At 39.3% G+C, this 26,840-nt stretch overlaps 1 protein-coding gene across 1 annotated transcript; it reads left to right on the top strand.

Annotated features, from left to right (window-relative positions):
* The first annotated feature begins 1,113 nt into the window (after positions 1-1,113).
* On the top strand, positions 1,114-25,002 carry RAB12 (RAB12, member RAS oncogene family). Its single transcript, XM_032122137.1, has 6 exons — positions 1,114-1,446; positions 12,955-13,015; positions 20,704-20,842; positions 21,364-21,453; positions 22,400-22,504; positions 22,785-25,002. The coding sequence occupies exons 1-6, from the start codon at positions 1,203-1,205 to the stop codon at positions 22,896-22,898; spliced, it is 753 nt and encodes a 250-aa protein (XP_031978028.1). The 5' UTR covers positions 1,114-1,202; the 3' UTR covers positions 22,899-25,002.
* Positions 25,003-26,840: the final 1,838 nt, after the last annotated feature.

Raw genomic sequence — 26,840 nt, 5'->3', positions numbered from 1 at the left:
TCCTTAAAAACTACAATGAGCAACACTCATCCCAATCATTTTCCCCTCACATGATTTATTATTCCCTCACACTATTTATCCTCTACAGCCATATTTTTATTTGCTTGGAATTTGAACAACTGAGCTGGCACAGAAGGTTGTTATGAAAAGGTCGGTGCCCAGGAGTGAGCACGTACCATGTTCAGAGATTTGACAGTGAAATCCATGCCTGGACGACCCCAAACGCATGTGTGCTACCACATACAGGGCGTCTGCCCAGGGCTGGGGTCTGCTTGACTACCTGAGGGTAAATTTAAGCGGGACAAAATTAGAAAATCGCAAAATCAAGAATCGCAGAACAGGTCATGTAGGTAGGGACCACAGTGAGTCATCTGGTTCAACCTCCCTGCCCAAGCAGGGTCATCCCAGAGCACATTGCACAGGGTTGTGTCCACAAGGCTCCTGAATAACTCCAGTTATTATAACTCTGGGCAACCTGTTCCAGTGCACGGTCACTGCACAGTGAAAAAGTTCTTCCTCATGTTCGGATGGAACTTTCTGTGCATCAGCTTCCTCCGTTGCCTCTTGTCCTATTTCTCGGCACCACGAAGAAGAGCCTGATCTTCTTGGCACCCGCTCCCTAGATATTTATATACACCCTCTCAGTCGTCTCTTCTTGAGGCTAAACAAGCCCAACTCCCTCAGCCTTTCCTCCCAAGAGCAATGCTCCAATCCCTCAACCATCCTCGTTGCCTCTCCGCTGGAGACCCGGCCGTCCCGGCAGAGGCAGCTCCCACTGGGAGCCCGAAGCAAGACCTGGCTGCGCAGCGACAGAGCGCACGGCGATTCACCCCAGGAGGGGCTGGGGCAAGGCGGAACCCCCGGGCCACACTCCGCACGCCGTCTCGGGGCGCCCAGCGGCGCGGCCCGGGCCGGGGCGGGGCAGGACGGGCGGGCGCTCCCGCCCCCGGCACTGCGGCGCGGCCCGGCCGCGGCTCCGGCGCGGCAGAGGGCGCTGCGCGGGCGGGCGCGGGCCTGGGCGCGCCGCTCCCGGCGGCGGCGGCGCAGTTCCCGTTCCTGTGGCTGTTCCCGTTCCCCTCGGGCAGGGCCGGGCGGCGGCCGCGTCTCGTCCTCGCTGCCCCCTCCTCCCCCTGCCTCGCAGTGGTCGGCGCCCGTGGCGGGGAGGGCGGGGAGGGAGCGCGGCGCCGCCGCATGCGTCGCTGATGGAGCCGGGCTCGGGGCTGCCGCAGCGCAGGGCGGGGGGCGGCGGGCTGGACCTCGGGGCGGGTTCGGCGGCGGGGTCGCCGGCGCTCTCGGGGGGACAGTCCCGCCGCAGGAAGCAGCCGCCGCGCCCGGCCGACTTCAAGCTGCAGGTGATCATCATCGGGTCGCGGGGGGTGGGCAAGACCAGCCTTATGGAGCGATTCACCGACGACACCTTCTGCGAGGCCTGCAAGTCCACCGTGGGTAAGGGAGCGCGTCCCGTCCCGTCCCGTCCCGGGGGAGGGGGCGCTCCTCCCCCCGTGCTCTCGGGGCCCGGCCGTGGGAACGCGGGGCTCGGTGCGGCGGCCGCCCTTCCCCAGCCCCTGTCCCGCCTCTCCCCGAGTGCGGGCCCGCTCTCCGCGTGCCGGGCATTCCCTCCCAGACCCTTCGCTCCTCCGGGGCGCGCGGTGGTCCCCGTCCCCTTCCCGCCCAGGCCAGCGGGATTGGGTCTCCCCGGGTGGGTTCCTCGGCCATGGGAAGCTCAGGGGCTTCACAGCTCTTCTTGGAAGGATCGTGGATGTCCTAGTTACCTTTGGGAGTTCTGAGAAGCTGCTGGCTGTCCTGTTTCAGCCTTGCTAACGGCAAACAATTTAAACAAAAAATTAGGCATGGTTGGTAAAGCAGGTTTTTGTGCTTAAGTCTTAGATGTTGCGTGTAAGGAGACAGAAGTATTTCAGGAGTTGAAAAGTTGCAGTGTGTATTCTGTGTACTCTTCCAGTGTATTCAGCTACTCTTCCAGACTGCAGTCAGATTAACTCCAGATGGCTGCTGTGGCTTCATGAAGAACCTCCTGTGATGTTAGATCCGAGGTTAATGTTTTATTTCTTGAGAACACTGCGTGTTTGGCTCTTCATACAACTAACTAGAGAGCAAGCTTCTAGTTCTGTAGTGTGCTGTCTTATTCATGGTTTAGTCATCTGTGCGAGTCTTGGAGGCAATTTAATGCCTACCGTCTTTTAATACACGAGTGTGTAAAGGGAGGAAAACAAGCTAGTTAGCCTGCATTGTTATTAGAGTCCTATCCTTGGAGTTGAACTCTTGAGTATTGCAGCAAGGTGGTTGTTAAAGTCTCTGTCACTGGAAAATATGTATGCTTAACTTAATTGTAGCTTGGAATGTGAGGAAGTTTATAGCATCTGATGAGAAGTGATTATATTGCCTTTTGGAAGCTGAGTTAGTACTATCCAAAACGGTCTTCCAATAAGAAAATAATGCACAGTTACTCATACTTTTGTTTCAATATGTGTTTTTTCGGTTATTTAATTCTTTCCTAGGCTGTCTAAGAATCCAGATATGGTAGTGCAGAGTAGCACTGTTACATTGATAATTTTTTTGATTTGAAGTTGGCAGCTTAACCTTGGAGAAGTGAGAAAGACAGTGATAGCATATCAGAGGCATTAATGCTCAAGGGATGTGTTGTAATGAAGAAATGCTGATGGCTTCTCTAGATGAGCAGATTAGTTAAATTTATAGTACAACTCAAGTACAACTAATAGAGGAATGCATTCTTTATACATTCTCCTGGTCTAGACATTGTTTTTAACTCTCCTGCATCTTGTTTAGGTTGACCCACATTAAGGGTTGCTTCAAGTCTGGGCTGCTCTCTGTAATTGGGGTTAGTTTCCTGCCGTGAATCTTGAGAAATGAGAGGAGGTGGTCTAGACCCCGGTCCAGACTTCCAGGGTGGTGCCTTTTGAACAAAACTGATTTCCTAAATAACTGAGACAGTGATTTAAGCAGAAAAGTTTCCTTATTTTAAAGAAAAAACAGGAAATAAGTAGTGATATGCTGCTAGACAGAAGGTTACGTAATTTTGTTGTACAAATTGTGCCAACATAAAGGAGCATAGAGAAATCAACTTGTGCCAAAATACATGTAGAAGGACTCAATAGTAATGGCATTCTTTCAAGGTCCTCAGACTAAACTTGAGAACTGTTGAGATTCCCCCAGATCTTTTGAATGCTAAATGAAAGAGCTTTTCATAGTCAGCTCATACTCCGCTTTTTTTTGCACTATAAAGTAAGAAAAAGTAACCTCTGGTATTTACATTTCATATAGATTGAAAATAACCCACACTCCAAAACAACCTGAGTTCAGCCTCTAATACACAGTTGAAATCCTAAAGCTCTTCCTTTGTCACCATGAACTGCAGTGGTTTTCAAGAATTGCAAGTGGAGAATGTGTTTTGAAACATCAGTGAAAACCCTGTGACTGATCCAGTTTCAGAGGAAGTTATCTAAACTGAATATATATATTGAGATTTAATTTGAAAAGGCTATGTAACCAACCAAAAAACTGCATGTTCTTTTATGTACCTTATATTAGCAAAGCTGTATTTAAAATGGAATGCTGGAACACATATTTCCTTACCTTGGTATTAATGGTCTCAACCTTACTTTCATGCTTTTATATTAAACCTGTGGATGTGTAGGACAAAGAGAACAACATTTAGCACCTTAAGCTTTTGTATGAAAGCAGAGGCTACTCAGAGGACTTCCTCCGACAGTGAAAGAATTGCAAATGTACAAAGACCTTTTCTGTCTCCTGTCCCTAAGTGCTGATAATAATGCCGTGTCATTGAAAAGTGGAGTGTTTCTGCAGAAAAGGGAAGGTGTGGAATCAGTTAAGAAAGATACAGTATTTAAATGCTAATTTAAGAAGACTACATTGCCAGATTGGTAAAGAAAATTCTCTAATAAAAACACATCAACATGTCTTCAGTCTCAGCTCAGATACGGAACTTCTTTGAAAGTGTTCAAAAATAGCTTGGCAGATTTCAGCACATTATTCATAACGGTACACAATGTGCTGTTGATCTAAAATTCTTTTGATGTATTTATTTTGGGCATGAAATTATTTGCCTGGAATATTGTGTCTCCTTAAATCTGCTATTTACATAGCACTGAGAATACCCAGCATGCTCAAATATTTACTGATTTTTGAAAAATGTAAAATTACTTTCTCCATGCCAGTGTTAAATCCACTGTCTTTCTGTAATGGAATGATAACTTGTTCAAGGCTAATATTGGCATATTAGCTTTGTCAACAAATATAAATCTACACTTTTAAAGTAAAATTTGATCTCCATTTATTATTTGTTGCCTCCCCCCATGCACCTGCATTATTCACATAGGAGCAGAATCCAAAGCTATCACTCGAAGGTTTTCCAGAGTTGACAAATAAAAAAAATATGCCAAATACGGTGTGGAAAAGGATGATCTTTCCACAGGTAGTAGATACTCATTGCTGCGTTTGTAAGAAGATTCAAGGATGGGGGTGAAGAAAAAGTGTTTGCCTCTGCTTCTTCCCTGACTAGTTCTTATCCTAAAAGATATCCTAATTCACATCTCCATAGTGGTGATGTTAAATATATATATATATATATATATATATATATTAATGGTGCTATCTCGCCCTCTTTTTCATCAGAGTCCCTTTATTTAATATTCAATGGACTCTGTTCTCTTCCCAGCGTCTGTCCAACTACTGCTCAGTCTCATGGTTGTATGTCCTACCTAATCCACCAAATCTTAGTTCATTCTCAGTGTCTCTGCTGTTTTTCTTCCATGACAGATCTACAGAATTCTGTACTCAGCAGTATTTCCTGTCGATCTAATTTTGCCACAGATTATTACACTTCTCTCTGGGTTTTATTCTCTGAACCTGAGGTTCCTGCTCTCCCAAACCTGAGGCCCTGTACTGACTCACCTCTCAGGATGCTGATTGTCCTGGTCCCTCAAATCAAGTTGAGCTCCTCAGCTTTTCTTTTACATGCTGGCTCAGTATGTAAAGTCTCTTGAGACCTAGTCTTATCTTTCAGCTCTTTTTCACCAGGTCTAAAATCATCCCAGGAAAGAGGCCTTGCCCTTGATGATGCCAGTGCAGTTCATGTGCCTTGTGCCTTGCTGGCTCTTTTACCAGCTGTTGATAGGAAACCAAAGTATCACTTGTAGTAAACACTAAAGCTTCCTTCTGTCCTCATTTACAAGCAAAATAATAGGTGGAGTTTGTAATGGGAAGGTTTGTTGTGGATCAGGATGGGAATTTAGTGACCTGTGATCTGTGCTGGGCTAATAGCAGCCTGGGGGATCCAGATCAGTGGCATGTAAATGCGCTGTGGTGCAAGACTCCTTTGACTTCACAGAAATGCTCTTTGACCTTGTTTCACCTTCATGTGAAATGGTATGGAAGTTGGAAATGCCTAAGATTTTCAGAGGTCCATAGCTTTTTCCTTCCAAGTGGTATTTTTCCTATTAATTTTTTTAAAATACCCATGTCCTTGCAAAATTCCTAGTGCAGAAAACAATAGTGAAAACTTTAGCTTTGTATTTTATCAGAATACTCTTAAGTAAGGCAACTTCTGTCTTCAGTATATAGATATTTATATGTGATGTACAAATATACACATATATATCTTTCTATATGTACGTATACATATGCTTGGGGTTTCTGTCACAATTCAAACCTGTCTTCCTTCTCTTTATCCTTAAAAAATGTGGGCTAACAGCATAAGTGTTCAGTTTCATTCCCATAAGCTTGTCATATAATTATTTTCACTTAAAAGTATCAGACTACTCATTTTCAAAGTACCTGCCATTTTTCAGAACTGCCCTTTAAGTTGCTCCTCAATCTTTTTGGTTATCTAATCAGTATTCATTCTTACAGGCACTGTAAACATAGTATGTGGCTTACTAATAATTTGGATTTTTTTTTTTCAGTAAATCAAAATTATGGCTTAAAAATAAATTTAGTAATTAGATGTGATCTGAGATGAAGAACAATCTATAAAATTTTCAGAAAATCACCCTGAGTGAACCAGAAGAACATTTCTCTCTTTGATACACTTGTGTGCCTGTGGACTCTCTGACAAGTATAATTCATTTTAATTTTTCTTTAAAAATTTTTCGCCCTTCAATAAGATGGCACTGAAAGCTTACTTGGTGTGGGGGGAGGGGAGAAAGAGTAGAAATAGATGTTTCTTAGTTTACCACATTGTGACAAAGTAACAGTAAGATGTTCTTGCTTTAATCAAGAAACAGCTCTAAACACAAGGTGAGAAATTTCTGCTGTTGTATAAATAAAAGGAAGGAAGTTTTGATGAGGGATAAGTATTTCTTTGAGAAGTGACTGTTCTTTTGTATATCCAGGGTATTAATACAGCTGGCTTTATGTGTTGGCTTTTTGACTAGTGCAGAATGGTGTAAATAAACCATACCAATACCTTATTAATGGTGCTACTGCAGTTTCTTGCCAAACTATAAACAGAGGAGAGCAGGAGGCTGGAAACTCACAGGGAAAAACAGTTTTGTCTTCCACAAGACCTTAAGATAATCAGGGAGCAAATATGAACCTCCTTGTTTGTCTTAAGAAGTGCAAATTATGACAGAAGCCTGTGTCCCCTGGAAGTTGCCTTTTACCTTTAGGAGCAGTGTAGTCACTTGTAATAGACAACATAGGGACTCCAGCAAGTGAAAACACCTGGCCAGTCATTGTTTGCCTCAGATGTGTCAACTAAGTGTATTTTACAGCATTTGGTATAGTCAGCAATGGTTTGCTATGCATAATCATTTGAATCCTCGTAAGTGAACAAAACCATAATTTAAAACAGGAAAATGTAGGTAGATAATTTAAATTATTAGGGTTTAGGAACAGGGTTTTGTGAAGGTATGGGGTTTTTAATTAACAAGAGGTTATAAGGAAGAGTAAATTTGAAGTTGACTTCTTTTTTTTTTGTTTATAAACTAGATGTTAACTTCAGCTGATAGAAATATTCGGGCACTGGGTTATATCAACACTACAGGACTGTCAGAGAGCCTTGTAGCGCCTAGTCAGGACATATATGAGAATATGCAAGTAAAACAACAGGCAGAGTGAAGAGGCCACTTGAATGGTGTCAAATGGGGAGCTTAGTTTGCAAGGAGAGTGGAATGCAGCTGTCAGACTCAGTCTCTGCTGTGAACAGCTGAGTGTGTCAGTAGCGAAGAAAAAGAAGAAAATAGGGCCATATGATTCCCTGGGCCTTCTGGAAGTTGGGTAGCAACACTTCTACAACTCATTTCTGCTGATATCCCAAGGAAAGGGAAACTTGATGCTCAAAACAAAATGCTGATTTCAGTCTGATTTTGAAATAGGTTCTGCCTTCTAAAAATCTAAATAGTGTTGCTCGTGAAATAACCTTTCTTTTTCCATTCAGTTTTCCTTTCATGTCAGGCAGTTGCAGACCAGTAGCTCAGTGTGTTTTTCTGTTTTATAATCAGAAGTTTGAAAAGAAGTCTTGTTCATGAAACCACAGAGAAATACTCCTTCCAATTTCTTCTTCCACCTCGTTCTGTTCACCAACATTTTGGTGCATGCTTTGAACTTAGTATCCTAAATAGTGTCAAAAGCCTACATTTTCTGAAAGGCCTTACGATTTTACTGTTCACAAGAATGTAAAGAAATTATAATTTTCTCCATTCTCACTGAATTGGGAAGTACCAAGCATCTGAAATGTTTAGAAGACGTGTATTGAAAAAAATCACTTGACAGTACACCTTCAAAATCTACTCACTGCATGTATATTATACAGAAGAAAAATATTTGGTATCTGTTTCATTCTAGTCTGTAGCACAGTTGCCAGTTGAGGTATGGGTACACTTTTATTTTAGGCGAGCAGTCTCAAATGTCTGCATGTTAATCATTCTAGAATTACATGTTTGAAGCTCTATGGACAATGTATTTTACCTGCCTCTAAAATAATCCCCACACAGACTTATATCTGACTCAGCACTAAATGATTCCAAATCTCTTCTTTAAATTTTTTTAATTTATAACATGCAGTTTGAAAGAGGCATTTCCACTTTGGTGTGTTTTAAAAACTTAAGTGCTTGCCCTAGAGCTTCAATTAAAATAAGACAAAATGGGTTTGGGCTTTTTTTCCTGGGAGCAGTTTCTATAACCTTTTCCTGTCCTCCCTATGTACCTTTTGTTGTGGATTGCTCCCCACCCCTCCCTCCCCCCAAGATGATAGTAATCAGAAAGCATGCTCTTGAGCATCTTTTCGTTGACTTTGGCAGTTTTGGGATAGGTGTAAGTATTGTATTGTTTGAGTTACAGACCAGGACTAATAAAGATGGTTATTACGTCAAAACTCATGTGACCTCAGTTATTGAATGTAGCATAAGTAAGAAAAATTTTTGCATTATGCTGTCAGATGTCCAAATTAAATAACCTGTCATAGTCTTCAAATTATATGTCTGTTTTAATGGCTAATTGGTATATAACCTCTGAATTTTTAAACTGATTGTGTTTCTTTAAGCACGGTCTGATTATCTTTCACTGATTGAATTACTTTGATGCAAATCACTAATAGGCCTCTGAAAACTGAATCCATTGGAATTGATTTTAGTTGGAGGGGTTTTTTGTGCTCTATTTGCATCTGTTTTCCCAGCTCTTCCATTAACTTTGTTACCAGGAAATCTTATCCACTGAAAGGTCACTCTGTGTGCATTAAGCAAAACTGTTTCCACTTTCTTTTTCTGTCTCTTATGAAAAGAAATTAAATATTGAAAACTTAAACACAAAGTGGATAGTAAGAAGTTTCTTTGCTATTTTATTTCTAAACAAATACTTTTAGCTTTAAAAAGAAACACTGCACCCAGTTGTATTTCAGTTTGTGCTTTAGTAGATGACTTCTAGTTCCTGTTTGGGGTGAGAAATTAACCTACTGTAGTCAGTTCTGGGCTAGGTTTCATTTTTATAGGATTTCAGTCTTGAGTTTGAAACAGTTTCAAGTTTGGTTCATTGACAAGAGATGTCATCCTCAGTGACTTGCCCTTATCTAGAACTTCTATTTTGAGTCTCTGTTCTCTTTCTTTTAAGGCTGTTTAGTTTTGAAAAGAGTGCAGATGGGTTCTTTGGCTGTGTGTTTAATATACTTTTAAACCCTTCTATCCTAGTAGCCCTTTGTTTTTCCTGGAGGAGGCAGGCATAGCTTCAGTTGAGTGCATGTTGTAATATATGTTCTTTGCACAAGGTATATTTTTCATCCAAAGTTCATGTGCTACTAAGAACAACCATATATATATGGTTATAATGTATATATAAAATGTTGCAAATCCTTTACTTACGTGATACACACCACGTTAGTGGTGCTGTCCTTAATGCCTTATTTGACATATATGTAGGCTGTGGGGAGAGAAGAGTTGCTCCTTTGCAGTTTTATGTTGTAGGGCAAGCTCAATCAGTATACCTTCAAATGCTTAAATAAGTGCAAAATCAGAAACCCAAACCAGAGACTGAGATCTGTATTTTTGTGCATTTTTCATTAGTTCTCATAAGATGTTTGTTTGGACTCCTGAAAAAGGCCTTTCCAGCGAAAAATGAGGGTCAAAATGTGACATCCAAAACACATACCATTTTAATCCATAAAAAGAGAGATGGTGATTTGGATTTACTTGTTGTCTGAGTGTAATAAATCTGGAAAATTATTGATTGCCTGTTACCCGTGCCAGCCTGATACGTAGAGACAAGGCTGGCTTTTTAATGGGAGGGGAGATTGCAATAAACCTTTTGGTTCCCCTTACATCACTGTGACCTGGCAAGTGGCACACTTCAGTATGGTCATAAGCACATGCACTTGTCAGATTTCCTGGCATGTGTATATTTTCTTATTCACTGACAATAAATTAGCCAGCAGGCCTTTAAATGCAAGCTAGGTAGCATGCAAACCACTGATAGTTTGCTGGTGTTGTAGCAGCTAAAGAGAGTTTTTTAAAATCACTTCTTTTTATAAGATATGTTGTTCAGATTTAATGGAGTTGTCAAGAGTAATCGTATGGATAGCAAAACTTTTCATTTAGGTATTTCCATTAACATATGTCAAGCTAAATAGTTTCTTTCATTGACCTTTTTCTTAATTCAATGCAATATTTGAAATTGAAGTGGAAAACAAATTATTGTGTTGTTGTTTTAATTGAATTACTAATTTGTATGTAAACTCAGAGCACTGGCTTTGGCAGTCTATGGTGAAACATGCTAATGAAACCTGACAGGCTTAGGAATTTGTTTCTTCGTGTGCAAAAGGAAAGCTGCCTGATTTTTTCCTTCAGTATTGGCAGACATGATGCTTTTGGTATTGTGTTGATGCTTGCAGAGCATTACTAATTATAAAAAGTAGTTGAGCAACCTCTGCACAGTTCTGGCATTCTGTCTGACTTAAGTATTAAATGATTCAAACAATTCTGTAGAAGATTGTCTGCTTTTCCAAAACTGTTACTTGTATGTATTGTTCCTTGCAAAATTTCACAGTAGGGAAATATTTCATGGTATAACTTTAGGATGATTAACAGAAAGATCTGCCTTTAAAATAAGAATACTGTTGACATATTATTTATTTTGAAACCATCTCTTTAATACGTAGGCTTTTTTCTACTTCATTTTATTCATATATTGTGCCTTCCAGTCCCAGGAAGTCCCAGGTTGAAAATGTGGTTTATTACAACAGTTGAATTTTCTCTCCATAGTTCATTATTTTTCATTTTTAAAAATATAACAAAAGCTTTTTGTTTCTTGGTTTGTGTAAGACAGCAGTGTATAAACCACTTCCATAAAAATAAAAATACTTTGGTTTTGTAGTTATTGAAACACTCATGAAGTCCCTGTGGCAGTTTTAACACTCACCTTGGGATCAGAGATGGTTTAGACTTTTTTAGTATCAGATAAATGGCAAATAATATAATATGTTGTGCATGACAGAATGGCAGGATTGGGAATTGGGATTGAGATGTCTGGGCAGTTATATTCAAACTTCCTTGAGGACAGAAGAGATTTGAGGCAAGCAATTACAGTTAATTAAGTAAAGTTACTATCTTGTAGACAAGGTTGTGACTATTAAGACAATTGCATTTTATATTTTAAATGCATTTATATAGAGAAAAGGCTTATAACAGTAGAAATGGATGTGTTTCTTTAAAAATATACCATTATTAGAATAGAATTACAAGAGTTCTCATTTCGCACACTTTGGATACTAGAACATAGCTGGGTCATTTCTCTTCTGCTTTTGCACTAGCAGACAGCCGCTTTTCAGAAGTGTACAAAAAGATTTCTTGAAGTTAGGATTAATAAATTCTTTGAAATTTTAATAATTCTAATACTTTTGTCAATTTGCATTGAATACTTGAAAATTGCCGTTAAGATTTTAGACTGTTTAGTACAAATCAGTTTAACAGTTTCATTCCTGGGGTTTGAATGAGATACCTGTTGGTACGTGAAGTACAGGCATCATATGTCTTGAATAGCTCTCCAAGAATTGGTGATTAAGTGTGCTAGACTCTATTAAGGACATGGAGAAGGAGAACAAATGTCATGGTGTGATGACCATTAGTTTTATCAATAAACAATGTCCAGCTGCAAGCTGTTAGAGGGGATATTTGTTTAGGAGAATGAAGGTCAGTGATCCTTCCATTTATTTAATCTGACTGAACAATGTCCACCTGCTCTGCAAACTAAAAGTAGGGATATAATGGCCAAGTTCAGCCCCTTCTGTCAAAATTCAATCTCATTTCTTAATATTAGCAGGGACACCCAATTTTTACCACGGGTAGTCTTCGGGAAAATGTGTAGTTCTTGTTTGAGAAAATAAAAACCATTTTTCCTCTTCAGTTTCATCCCTGTTCTTAGTTTACAATTGCATGTGAAATAGCAAAAGTGTTTCCAACAAGTTGTGTTTCTATTGCTTGAGTGTATGGGTCTGAACCGTGTTCTCATGTCTTTTTATTTCTCCCTTTTTGATTTAGCACTGTTAGGAGGGATGATGTTTAGAAGGAAGAACTGAAACAAAAATCTTCATACAAATGTATCCTAAAATAAACAGGTTCACAATCTACAAATCTATGATATTCTAGGACATTTATTCCCTGAAATATTTTTGTAGTTAAGGTGGTAATCTTTTGTGTCTAGGTATTGTTTGACCACAGTATGTCTTGTGTTGGTGGCCAGCAGTATTTTTTTTAATAGAAGTTAAAATCTTTCTGTATAACAAAGTCTTTGTGGTTCTATCTTTGATATTTAGCGTGCATTCAAAATGTGACTGGAGTTTTGAGGTGGTGAATAAAAATACCATACAGGTATAAAATAAATTTTAGAAGTCAAATGCCCTCTTTGAATATAAGAAGTTTGCTAATAAATATTTGTAGGAGTTAACAATGACAGTGCTGACAAACTTCTTTATAAACCAACCTCAATTCCAGCACTTCTACTACAGTACTTTACAGATGCTAAGCATCCATCCTGGAAGCCAGACCTGTATCGTTGCTGCTTCACAAACAGCAAAACTGATGTGGAGGGATTGGTTTTGCTCCATGCCTCCAGGGCATCTGTGCCAGTTGGAAGTAGAACAGGCTTGTCCTTGACAGTCAAGGTGAACAGGAGAGGAACAATCATACTGTGCCTGTTGTTTTACTGTTGTGTTGGGTTTACCTGCTGCTGGAAATTTTGCATGAAGTGGAAGGTTTATGTTGTGATGTTGCCAAATTGGATGGCTCACAGGCTATATAGTGGTTGTCAAATCCCCATGATGTTCCTGAGTTGACCCATAGTGGTGCAAACCCTTCTGCTTGTTCAGACTGTTACAAGTTGATCTAAAATAAAAAGTATCAAAAAATAATAATTGCACCCTCATTACTTTTGCTTCTTATTCCTCCTTTTCTGTTTACTGTATTTTATTTATAGGTGTTGATTTTAAAATCAAAACAGTAGAGCTAAGAGGAAAGAAAATTAGATTACAAATCTGGTAAGTAAAACAAACATGCAACCAGCAGTATGTTTTAATTTTTATGTTCTAGCATGAATTAATATGCTTGTCTAATACTACTATTAACTGTTATAAGCTGGTTTAGCTCTTACCCTGTTACTTCTCTCCTCCATCCCCACAAGACTTAAACAAAATCAAATAGCTCTTAGATTTTTGTGAGGGTAAAGGAGGAGAAGGAGAGCTAAAGCTAGAAGTAGGGCATGAGTGTAATTACTGAAATATTAATGCATCACAAAGGCCTCGAGCCCCTTTTCCTGGAAGAATGACATCACCTACACAAGAAATAGGAGTTCTACAAACAACAAAACTTGACTGTGTTAAATAGACATTAGAGAAAGTGCATTTTGTTTTCTTTGTTTTTCTGGACTGATTAAAACTGACCTTCATTGTAACAGCAGTCATAAAGCAACTGTGAAGTATTTTCTAATCTGTTTTTCTAAAACTTGGTATAGGCAGTGCTGTTTCTTTGACACTGTTTTTAAATAACTTCAAAGCAAAGGGCATTCAAGACTTAAGTAAATCATATCCACTCTAAACAGCATGGAAAAATAAAGCAATTTCATGCAAATAAGACTGTACCTTTACTGGTACTGATGTCCTACTACAGGAAGTTCGATGTCTGAGCTAAACTCTTCCTTTCTGGAGTAGGCTACATGTTTTCTGGTAATGGTTCTCCATGTTAGTGATAAATACAATTTTTGTTGTTTAGAAATTATTGAGCTTAACAGCTCCTTTGTTTTGCAGAGCAGTACAATACATAAACATAATTATGAGAGAATAAACCAGCTATGTTCTATACATTAATCTTACATACTCCTGTGTAGAAGCTTAGCTGTGGTTTATTAACAGTGTGTGATGCATAATTGGCATTGTAGTTAAACTGTTTAAGCTGCTAACAATCCATGGAGGGGGGGGAAAGCTCTAAATATTCTTTTTATTACACTTTTGGGATTTTCTGGTAGTTTTTTGTTCTTAACTACATAGATGCAGTGAATTCAGTTTACTAACTCCTCTTGGCAGGTCACCATCAATTCTGTCTGTCACACCATGTGTCTGTCTTGCTTCCCTCTGAGTTAACTGCTGCTTCATCTTTGGTCTCATCAGTCACCTAACACTTGAATGTTAGTGGCATGTCTTCATTCATCTGTCCCTGTTTGGAAACCTATGACCACAAGACTGGCAGTTGAGCCAGCAATTGTTAGCCAGGGTCTGCTGAAGCTGACAGAGGTAACAAAAAATTCTGATGTGGAGATGCTAATGTATGCCTAATATGCATTCGTACTGTGAAATGTGCTAAGCTTATAAAAACAATTCTCATGTTGAATAAATATATTCTAGGAATGAAGTTTTTTTGGAAAAGAGATGTTTAAACCATTATTTTCCACATATTGAGAATATGCTAGTAGGATATAGGAAACTTCAAAAATTAAGTTTAAAAGTTCATAGGTTGCTAAGATGAGATAATAACTCCTGTGGGAAGCCCTACTAAAATGGCAAGGAAAACACAATGTAAAGAGATATTTTAAAATATGATAAAATTCATGAACATGACATCCTGCTCCTAAGTGTCACTTTGTCTCCAACAGTGGCTGTTAAAATGTTGTTCTTATACTTAATCTTTAAAACTGCCTTGGCATACTTTTAGTTTTTTAGAAAAGCAATTAGATAAGCATGACTTTTGCTAATGAATTCTGAATTGTGTTGTGTATGTTGTTGGGCCTACCTATAAACTCTTATTATCACAGAATCATTTAGGTTTAAAAAGACCCTTAAGATCAATGAGTCCAACCATTAACCCAGTGCTGCCAAGTCCCCCACTAGACACTGTCCCCAAGGGTCATGTCTGCTCTGGGCAGCCTGTTTCAATGCTTGACAATCCTTTTGGTGAAGAGATTTTTTTCCTAGTAGCCAATCTAAACCTCCCCTAGTGGAACTTGGGGCTGTTTCCTCTTGTCCTGTCCCTTGTTACTCGTGAGAAGAGGCCGACCCCCACCTGGCTAAAGCCGCCTTTCAGGGAGTTGTAGAGAATGACAAGGTCACCCCTGAGCCGCCTCCTCTCCAGGCTAAACAACCCCAGCTCCCTCAGCTCCTTATTGTACCTCCAGTGGTTAGATTGAAGAGGAAAGCAGTCTACCAAGTCAAACACTTGGAAGTTTAGGAATGCAGAGTTCAGTTGCATGGCTAAAACAGTCTCCTTTCATACCTACACAGTGACAGAATTTCGGTTGCCTCATACTTCCTGGTAGTGTTACATACATTGATTGCAGTAACTTTACTACAAGAAAACTATTTTATTCAGTGAACAGATAATTTCTGAAGTTACGCTTATCTGTTTCCTTAAAATTACTAAAGGTACGTTTCAAAGCATGCAATTTTGCTTCAAGAGTGAAACAAGAACAGGTTTTTTTTAAGTTTCACTTTGGTATTTTTATGGTCACTTGACCTGTCTCTCCCCTGACTGCTATCAGCAGAGTGTTTTCCGCAAAGCTCTACCACTTGAGTTTATCAAAAGATGCATTAAAACAGTACTGTGTTGAATATTTCAAGCAATTAGGTGTGCAAGATGTCCTTTTGAAAGCAGCTTTCACACCTGCTGCTGTTAGGAGAGTAGAATACAAAAGGGCTTGTCTCCTGTGTTCCTTTCATAATTGGCAGCTGTGCCCTGAGGATCACGGAGGTGTCTGCTCTCACCTCTAGCTTCCTGTCTGGTCCCTGCTTCCCTTATTTCCCCAACTTCCAGTTTGGAAACAACCTTCTACTTCTTAGATGATGTAATGATAGAGCTTCACTGAGAACAGAGAGTAGTATCCACCTGTTCTGTGCCATGTGGAACAGTTAGTAGTGCCCCTTGGGTTGCCAGAAGTGGTAGGATACAGTAAATCAGCTTCTGCCTTGCAGTTCTAGACTGACACAAGCTCCTGTGTCCTGTGAGAAGTAATGCCTGCGTGCAGCTCAAGCCATGAGGTAGAGTAACTGGAACTACTGGATAGTGTAAGTGTCCAGGTAAATCCAAGCATCTGTGAATCAGTGCTTCTTCAAAGCTGGAAAACTGGATCAAATAATAGGAACCTCTCACTGATGCTTTGAAGCAGGACAGGCAGGTGCCTGACTGTGCCCTCTCACCTGAGTAATCTGGGCAGTCGCTGACACAAGCAGCTGACATGGTCACTTCCAGCTTCCCCTCTGAAAGGAAGGACCTGGTTGTGGGAAGCAGTTATGCCCTGCCACTGCACCCAGTTCCTCACTGGGGAGCCAAGGGAGCTCTCTGATGCCTCTACAGGTTTAATGCCCAATGTAGTCAGCAACCTGGGAACAAGACAAGCTTGCTTTGTTTCTGAAGGTGTTTCAAACCAGTGCATTCTCGTAAAAGTTCGCATTCTGCCTGCTGGGTTTTCTAAGAGAAAGTTGTCTTGGAAAATCACTGTCCTAGAATATATAAGAATGTAGTTTCTTTGGTTCAGTACCTCTGAAATAAATTATTTGTATAATAAAAGATCTTAAATATATTTGTGGTTTATGGGAGGAAAAAAAATCTGTTTGACAGGTAGAATTAACCTCTAAAACTACTTTAAAGTGTTTTTAAAAATATTGCATGTAGATTCCATTAAAGCATGGAGCATGTGAAAGGGTTAAATTAGTGTTAAATTTTTTTGTAAATTTCAAAATATTTTCACTTCTATTGCCACTTTACACCACCACTCATAAAACATTAACTGGAGATCCAAGAGACAGTTTTGAGTCTGTCCATGTGTTTGTTTCAACTGGTTTAGATAGACACAGAGAACATTTATGTAAAAGAGAAATTATCCAAACCAATTTTAATTAAGATTAACTGTATTTGTATTGTGTTTTATACAGTCTGCCATAGAACATGACAAGTCAACACTTGAAAATGGGCTTTGTGTGATTTTTTTATTTGCTTTTGTTTGGTGTAATGTATGTTTGTATTTTTGGAGTGATGTCTAGTTTCTGTTTTGGAAGCAAAAAACAGTCAAGCAGTTGGATTCTGTAATTGCAGATTATAGCTGCTCGAGTAGTCACTGTATGTTTCTGATTACAAATTAGAAAGACCAATGTTTTTCATTTAGAAAACTTTATTGGAAAAAAAAATCAACAGAAGAAAACTGCTTTTAGTATTTAAAAAAAAAAGTAGTCTGTTGGGATTTTTTTTCAGTTATGCCAAGTCATTGTTTAGGTTGTATTAATTTCTTATTTGAATTTCTGGAGTTTAATTGGAACTAAATTGAACTGACTTTTGCTGTTGTGTTGATTCTGACCAGAGCAAATAAAGAACTAGTAGCACTTAGTACCGTTCATAAAGTCATGAAGTTATGTACTGTTAGCCCGGTTAAATAGGGGTCATCTCTTCTTCCAGCTTTCCACTAGTGCTTCAGTAGCTATCCTTACTAAGTTACTCCAGCTGCAGGAGGGTAATACATCCACAAAAATAATATAGCAAGAATAATTGCTCCAGCCCTGCACATGAGAAGAAGGCATTTGAAATTGGATATACTTTTAATGTTAGCTCTGCGTTAGGGGTTGTCATTTTTTCCTCAACACTGGAAGAATTTGCTGCACATTTTCATGAAAAATATGATAGCAGCTGGTAGAAGATGAGATTTTCCATGCTAAAGATCAACTTGATACTCTTCTCAAACTGTAGTTTACTTAGGTAGCTGGGGTTGCATTCTAGACTTACTTATTGCAGAAATAGTGTTCCAACTTTCACCTTACAGTTTGAAGACTAATACAATGTAATGTTAGAGACAGCAAATTCAGCTTATTTTCTTCCACTTTTCAAAGGAAATAAGGGTTAGAATATCACACTCACAATCAGAAACCTGCTGACTGGTTTCATTTCCACCTGCTGCAGCAGGAGAGGTGAAGTGTGGGGCAGTCAGTGACTTCAAGCAAGGCGAAGAAAGTCAGCCATAATCCACTGTAATTGGTGTGACTCAGGTGGCAGTCAATGGTCATCTGGCCATTTATTATAGGTAGTGGGCAGCCAGGCTGTCCATGGGTGTTTTAAACTGGCCACAGCATGTGGTGTGTCCCAAATAGCCAGCAAGCCAGACTACAGGTTGTGTGACATTTGGATGAAGGACCTACACAAATGGGAGCCCAGGGTGCAGCAAGCCTAGGAATGCTATAGACTTTTAAAGAGCCTGAGGGTGTTGTGGAGAAAGGAGAAGCTGATAGTACCAGGTGGACTTGGAGATAGAGCACTCAGCAGGCATGGGGAAATGTGGGATTGGAGATAGCTGGAGTGGGAGAGTTGTGTAATGTTGCATAGTTCTCTTTGTGGCCTACTTATCCAGTGCACTGATGACTGGCTTCAGGGAGGGTAGTTGAATATCAGTGTGTTTGTTTCCCCTCTGTGTTTATAATTTATGAACTTAGTGATCTGGTACCCTGTGATGGAGTTCCTAAAAGTCCTTAGCACTCACCTGAAGGCACAGACAGGTGACTCTGAAGTATCCCCTTTATATCTGTGTTCCACTAGGGGCACAGAAAAGAGGGAAAAGACTGGCCAGCAAAACAAACAGACAAAACCAAGAAGCAATTTTTCCCATTGCTCTAAGCAAAGATAGAATTGGTGTATTCTCCCACCTGAGGTATGCCCTTCCACCTGCCATGCAGTTAGATGTGCTCAGAATGATGGAGCTAAATCCCATCCCAAATACACTTGATCAGTAGGATGGATTAGCAACAGATGACAGGGGCTGCTCTGCGAGGTCATAATTCTGAGCGTTCTGTTCATAAGGACTAGAGCAATGTTATCCATATGTGGAAAATCAACGGTTCATACTAAAATTTTTAAGTTTTTAATGGACTGAACATCCAAAAGACTTTCCAAAAAATGAATCTGACCATAATAAAGAAGTAATAGAAAAGAATGCAGAGTTACGTGATCTGAGTAATATATATATATATATATAATTTCAGCTGCCAGAACTTGTATTGCTTTAGAAAAAATGCCTCATTAGTGATAAGAAAGCAACCAATTAACCCTGTAAAACTAGTCTGCAATATTACTGATGCTTGACCTTATTGAAACAGACTACCTGTTTTCATCTTCTGTAGGGTCCCAGAGGTTTGTATGAATGTAATTCTAAAGTTCTGAAAACGGGATTTGAATAAAAATAAAGCAAAAATGGATGCAATAGGAATTTGTTCTCTTCTGCCCCATGTTGCAGTGTCATTGGCTTGCAGTGAAGTGTAAGTCATTATTTTCCTGCAGGCTATGAAGCAGAGGTTCCAAATCTTTTTCCAGTGGACACTGCTTTACTTTATAAAAATCACTAGCAGATATTTGTTGCTATCAAGTACACTTGTGGCAATTTCAGGAGAAAGTTAAGTACTTCACTTTGAAACTCGCTTTCTTGAAATTCCTAAAAATTTTATGAAGAGTTAGGTTTGTGGTAGTTTATTCTGCTGCTTGTTGTGCATAGACCTTAAAGGGATTAAATCTTCAGGACAATGAATGTGGCATTTTGTGAACATGACCTTTTTTTTTTCTTGGTAACAAGTGTTTCAGGTCTCCATTGTTAATCTCATTCCCAAGTTCATTCTCCTCCTTTTGTCTAAAATGTGACTGTTGAAAAGGATTCATTTTGAATTTTTGAGTCACAACACGCATGCACACAATTTTCCTCCCTCCCCTTTTAATTTTGATCCATCTTTTGACTTGTTCTAACAGAGAAATTTCAAAATTATCCATTGATTTTGGAGGCTGAACACAAGCAGCAAATGCTTGATCACTTTGGAGCACCATATAACTTCCCAGTTGAGATGCCAGTCACATTTTAAGACTTAGGATATGCACCAGCTATTTTTTTAGTATAACTGCCAAAAATCTTCCCTAGGCAGGCTTGATGATGTGATTAAAAGCAGTTCAAAAGCTTCCATGGTTCAGTAAAAAATAACCCTTCTGTCTCATCTACTTTGGAACAGAAGCCATAGCTAGTATGGGTGACTTAGTGTCATGGCTGGAAAATAGCCTCCAGTGTGAATGCACCCTGTCTGAAATACCTACAGTGCTGACAGTGAGCATGGAAATGTTACTTGCACACCTCAGATAAGTAGATGTGAGTGTGAAAGTCAGGTACCTACTTGCAAAAGTTTTGCCACTTAGTGATTGCTCACTCTTTTCATTCACTTCTGTGCCAGTAGGTTCTGCAGTAGTTTTAGAGCTATGGCTGTATTGCTGTGGTTGATCCAAAAAGAGTCTAAAAGCTCAAATCAAAATTATCAGTGCAGTGCTCATTTTATAGTTGGGTGTCTGGATGTGTTTGATAAGCATGTATCCATTAATTTTTTCAGGGCTGTTAAAAAACCAAACCAAAAGACCACAAACAACAAACCCCAATAACTCAAAACCGGTTTTATCTCCTGGTACATTTTCATTGGATAGGTTCGTTCTCAGACACATATAGAAATGTTTGGTGGCCTTTCTTGGTGAAGTTAGTATGGGATAAAGTTTTAATGTGAAAACTTTTTATGATTGAAAGTACTGCTCCATTTTTTTTCCTGACATTCATACATGTAGAAGGAAATGTAGTGTCTCTAATGAATGTGGGGGTGTTATTATTAAAATGTAAACAAAGTTATTCTGTACTTTGCAAATTGGTGAAATATTTGTGCCACTGTTTGCTGCTGCTTCTTAGGGACACAGCAGGTCAGGAGAGATTCAACAGCATTACCTCAGCTTATTACAGAAGTGCCAAGGGAATTATTTTGGTGTATGATATCACCAAGAAGGAAACATTTGACGATTTACCAAAATGGATGAAAATGATTGATAAGGTATGCCTTAAGTATTTTATTTTTACATGCTTTTTTTAACAAGCGTTTTTTTTCCCTCAAAGAAATTTGCGTCATCAATTTAGAATTAATAAACTACTGTCAGCTAATTTTCAGTGATGTCTTTTAGCCAGGATTTAACATTGATGTGTTTTTGTTGCAAAATGATTGTCCACTCCTGCTTTCTTGAACTAGAATTGTCCCAGTTAGAAGTGTCAGTGAAAATCTGTAACACTGCTCATTAACCTGTGCGGTGGGGGGAGGAGGGTTTGTTTCCTGTCTGTGAAATAAGGTCATTATGTTCATTCTTAGATAAACTAGGACAGCTAGTTCTCAAGTCACGTTTTAAAAATGGAATTTAAAAACTGAAAATTTTTGAAACAATGCTGGGAAGAATGTTTACCTATAAACTCTGTCAGTGTGACTCCTTATTTAGTAGAGGAATTTCCCTTTTTTTGTATTGTGTTTGAGTCACAAAATCTTATGTTTCTAGGTTTAGTTAATTAGAAATGTTTTAATTGCAGTATGCTTCAGAAGATGCAGAGCTTCTATTAGTTGGAAATAAACTGGACTGTGAAGTTGATCGAGAGATTACTCGGCAGCAGGGAGAGAAGGTAAGGACAGGTATAGAGGCAAAGCTGTTGTGGCATTGCTGCTGATGGTCCACGGCTGCTCTTGTTCAGACTTTTGGATGCAGGGAGTGTATTAAGAGTGGTGGTGGTGGTTGTCTCTCAAAATCCATATGGTGTTTATTTGTATATAAAGTGCAGTTGTCTGTGTTCCTGCTGGAGTAGTGTGGTTTTGGTCTGAAGAAAGAGTAAGCTACAAGTTGGGTTACACTGTACAGTAGTGTAGGGGATACTCCTTTTGGGCTCTGAAGGGGTAGTGAAGACTTGAATTACTAATAGAGATGTATCTCTATTCAGGAAATCTTTGTGGGCCTTCTTTCAGATGTTTGCTTCTCAGTACCATTTTTGGACAGGCAACAGCCCTGCTTGATTATTTGGCTCACCTTTGCTTTCATGTTCCTTTTGTTCTCGTGCAACCCCAAAAGTGTTAAGGAACATGGCAAGAGTGTATGTTTGTTGTTGTGTGATACTCAGCACCATCTTGGTCAGAACAATGTCAGTATGGGCATACACAAACATTTGGAAGTGAAGGCTAATTCCAGACTTTTGGAATCAAGGCTAATTCTTGCATCTGTACTTCCCTTTTCTACATTTTGAATAATGAAGTTGAGATTAGCTGTTCTGGGTTCTTACTTTTTGGCAGTCTGCAGCAATATGTGTCAACTGAATACATGAATTTCTCAGATGTAAGTCTGAACAAATGCAGAATGCTTTTCCAATAAACTTACTTTAAGCAAAAATTAGCTATATGTTGCAATATTTGCTGTACCATGCAGATTCAGGATTATTAGCTGAATTAGAGTGCAGTCACAGATTTGGGGAAAGTTGTGTGTTTGGGACTTTTTTTAAGGTTTTATGAGGAGGATATATTTGCTATCTGTTGCTGTTTGCACATATTTTCATGGAGTTATTTTATTTTCTCTCCCATCAGTTTGCACAGCAGATAACTGGGATGCGGTTCTGTGAAGCCAGTGCCAAGGATAATTTTAATGTGGATGAAATATTTCTAAAACTTGTTGATGACATTCTGAAAAAGGTAAAATACTCAGGTGGTAGTATTCCTCTGGTCACACAAGTGATCAATGTTTAAATAATGACTGCACATGCTTGGGAGGACAGAGAGCAAGTACAGATTGTCAGGTGAAAATCTTGGATAATATATAGTGGGCATGATGCAGTCACAGACTGTTGACCACTGCATCTCACTAGTAAGATCTAAAAGATCCTGAAATTGAGGCATTGGCTGTCAGTGAACTCTTGAAATGAGTTCTTTCTATGCAGATGACTGTTTACAGGTGATTTTTCTTTTCTTTAAGATGCCACTGGATGTTATAAGAAATGAGTTGTCCAACAGTATCCTGTCCCTGCAACCAGAGCCAGAAATCCCACCAGAACTGCCTCCCCCAAGGCCACATGTCCGTTGCTGTTGACTTGTTACTTCCTCCAGAGTGAAAAATAGGAGCAGGAGGGTAAAGGAAGTATCTGTACTACTCTGCACTACAATCATTTGGCAGTTTCTCGTTGCACTTTGTTATTCGAGTCAGAGCTACACACTAACTTGTAAATATGCAAATATGCAATCCTATGTAGGATTCAACTATAACATTTAATTATTACCCCTCTCCCTCACAATGATGTTTCATTCATTGCCCCAGTGTTATAAATACTGTACAGTCGGTGGGGGTTTGCCACACATCCAGTTGAGGAGGAGGAGAAATTAAATCTATACCTATTCTTGACATAAATGTTGTAATAGTTCTTTGTTATTATAAACAGGCAGGCAGAAGCTCTTCTGGTATGAAGATAAGTATATGGTGCTTTGCTAACTATTTTAAAGACAAATTTTTTAAAAACAGAGGACTTTATGTACAAAGCTTCCATAATCAGCATTATGTTTCCTTTTAATGTAGTGAAAACATTTTTGGCTGTAGCATCCTCTGCTGACTGGATTTATTGAAAAGCTAAGTTTAATTTTTGGCAGTCTTTTATTTATTTTGTTTAATGCTGCACCCTTTCTTTGTGTACTGAGACATCACACCTGGTGCAGATCTAAGATTGCACTTTGAAATAGCATATATAATTTTCTGCATAAACGTAAATTTGGTTACAAGAATCATTAAGTTTCAATAAAAGAATGGAGATATATTCAAGCTCTAAAGGAAGGTATAAAAAGCAATGCTGCTGTCCTAGACAAATTCTTGAAAAAAAAAAAATTAAGATGATACCTTTTCCTGTGTTAAGGAATATATATGTGTATTTTTGTCTGGACATCTGTAGGGTTGGGGGAAGGGAACCTAAGGTAAAATTATTTTCTTTCCTAATGGTGGAAATTATTCCCATCAAGCAAATACTGTGTTAGGATTTTGTCTGATAATGAACTTGTGAATTATATCTTTGGTATATCTTTTATTAAATGCACTGTTTAGTTTAGCTGTGGTAAATCAGTAGATACATATTTGAATAACTTGGTGTGTCCTGAATGTTGTGGTATTGAAAAACATTGTGGTCTTTCTAAACTAATGAAGTGCAAATAAAATTTTGTATTTATGAATGACAGTGGAACTGCACCTGTTATTAGAATGGCAAGTATCAAGTGATGGGTAAAAGGTAGAATGTGGAATATGGAACAACACTTGTGTTAATTTTGTTATGATTTAATTTTCTGTTTAACAGTTCCTTTAGGTGTAGTTGGAAGAGCAGCAGACATTAGTTGTTCACCTTGATCACTGCTCTGTTGGGAGAGTGATGACCTGGCCCAGCTGATATCTTCAAATAGCATGTGACTGCTTGTCATGCTGTCTTAGCAGGTGGTCGCCAGACTATTAATTACACTGACAACACAAGTATGAACCAGTCTCTTTCACACTACAGCTTCTCTACTTTACATTCTCTGGTGCTGGAACCCATTTTGTCACTTTTGCCACTCTTCTAGCCTGAACTCTGGCACTGAACAGTAAGGTATACCACTGACTTTAACAGCTTCTCTCTGTTTTATGGGAGAAAAAAAGACACAACAAACTGTTAACACAAATGAAAAAAAAAAAAAAGCCCTTATTTCACTGAGTAAGCTCTGACATTCTGAATTCAATGCCATGCAGGCCTGTAGCACACCTGGATTTCTACTGACAAATTAAGGAAAGCATGGTTAATATTTGTGCTTATGTCTTCTGCCACCTTGTGCCTAAGCAGTTTGCTTTTTTACATAGTAAACTTACAGTTTACTATCCTATTGGTGAGATAAAATGGATTTCTAAAGCACTTCTAGGAGTTCAGATGATACTGTGGGCAGTAGCAAGGAAGGGAAAATTATGGAAAGTGGATTTTAACTTGACAACCATTTTATTTCAGCTGATTTGTTTTTATTTGTACCTAGAAACTTGTGATTTTTTTTCCTGCAGTTTTTGAATTTAATAAAAATTAAGAAATTTGACTTAGATAAACTTTCTTTTTGTAATTCTGTGCTGTTTGTATATAGGCAGATTGGGATCTCAGTCTCTTGTACCAAAAATTAAAAACTATTGCATTTAAGAAGGACATAAGTGTTTGAGTGTTTGAGTGTATTTGATTATTCATTGGAAATCATAAAATTTTCAGGAAACCTGTGTGCTTTGCATCCATTATACTATGAAGAGGGTTTTGTCTCCTGATTTTATCTCTTCAGCTTTTATATGAATCAAAACCAGTTTATTTATGCCCTTGCTCCACCTAGCAGGCATTTGTGGTGTAATGTGGGAAGAGGGGACAGGGAAAAAATGTTATTCATGCTTCTCCATTGTCTCATATGGAAATTCAGCAGTCAGCCCAGCCTGTGTTACCATCTAATGATGGACTGTTTGAATGGTCTGCACAGCCATTGAGGATCACAGGATGGAAAAAAAAGGGAAGATGAGCACTGGCACATCTGTGTTAGTTAGCAGATTGCTGTTCTTTAGAAGCCCTGGTTAGAGGGAGGGGCATTCCCACTCTTCAGGGAGTGTGTAGGGATTGTTTCCTTCTCACACTGAGCCCACAATGCTTTTTACCACTAAACTCATCAGGTGCTGCTGGGGTCCTTTAGTCCCTGGCAGGTTCTTCATGATGGACAAAATAAATGTGAGTGCCTTTTGATGAGCGAGCATGGCAAGCAGAAATCACAGGAGTGTCAGAAATTGGTTAGTATCATCTACTCTGAAGTAGTGGTGGTTTCTTGACTTTCTTGAATCGGGGAAATAGTGAAATATTGAAATCATTAGATAGGCTGTGGTCATTGAATGGTGGTTTGCCGCTGATTTCAATGTGGTTAGGATTTAGTACAGTAAATTCCTGAAATCGTATTATGTCCAGTTAGCACTGTGTCTTTTACCAAAACTAAAATTTGTATCTATTGGGAGACTGAAACAGTATTTGATTGTGTCCATAAGCCTCTTACCTGACTGTAGTGGACATTCAGCCAGTGGGCTGAGTTAACAAATCATTTCTTCACAAGTGAACAGAAAATAGGAGCACTGGAAATTTCTCTCGTATCTAATAGTCACAATACAGAAAAAACTCAAACCACTGGCTTACTAGGACATCTTGAATTATGCACTGTTGTGCTTTGTGTGCTAGAAAAATAGTGACAGTCACATTTTCCTTTCACTAGGTGTTCTGCTCCTTCAGAGCAGAGATACATAACTAATGTCAAGATTTGGTACTTCTGTTGAAGAAAGACGAGAAGAAGGTGGGGAAAAAAGGACTGGAAGTTAAAATACCCAAATTAAACCTCCTTGGCACACTCCTTTTCTGTCACTTATTACTTGAGAGAAGTGACTGACCCCCAACTGGCTACAGCCTCCTTTCAGGTAATTTTAGAGAACAATGAGGTCCCCCCTGAGGCTCCTTTTCTCCAGGCTAAAGAACCCCTGGTCCCTCAGCCACTCCTCATAAGCCTTGTGCTCCAGACCCTTCCCCAGCTACCTTGCCGTTTCCTGGGCACTCCAGCACCTCAGTGTCTTTTTTGTAGTGAAACCAAGCACAGGATTCAAAATGACAAGAAGTGGCCCATTGAACACTACCAGCAGGTACCTCAGGACCCTTGGGTGGATCCCATCCAGCCCCATAGACTTGGATGTGTCTTAACTGGTATAGCAGGTCACTGACTGTTTTCCTTTGGATTGTGAGGGCTTCGTTCTGCTCCCTGGCCCTGTCTTCCAGCTTAGGGGACCGGGTACCCAAAGAACTACTGGCTTTACCATTAAAGACTGAGGCAAAGAGGGCATTAAGTCCCTCAGCCTTTTCCTCATCCTTTGTCACTGTGTTTACCCCTGCATAAACATAATAAAGGATGGAAATTCTCCTTAGCCCTCCTTTTGCTGCTGATATATTTATGGAAATGTTTTTTGTTGTCTTTTATG

This window comes from Corvus moneduloides, chromosome 1, assembly GCF_009650955.1.
Source record: "Corvus moneduloides isolate bCorMon1 chromosome 1, bCorMon1.pri, whole genome shotgun sequence".
Taxonomy (NCBI): Eukaryota; Metazoa; Chordata; class Aves; order Passeriformes; family Corvidae; genus Corvus; species Corvus moneduloides.
This window is presented reverse-complemented; position numbering and strand designations above follow the sequence as displayed.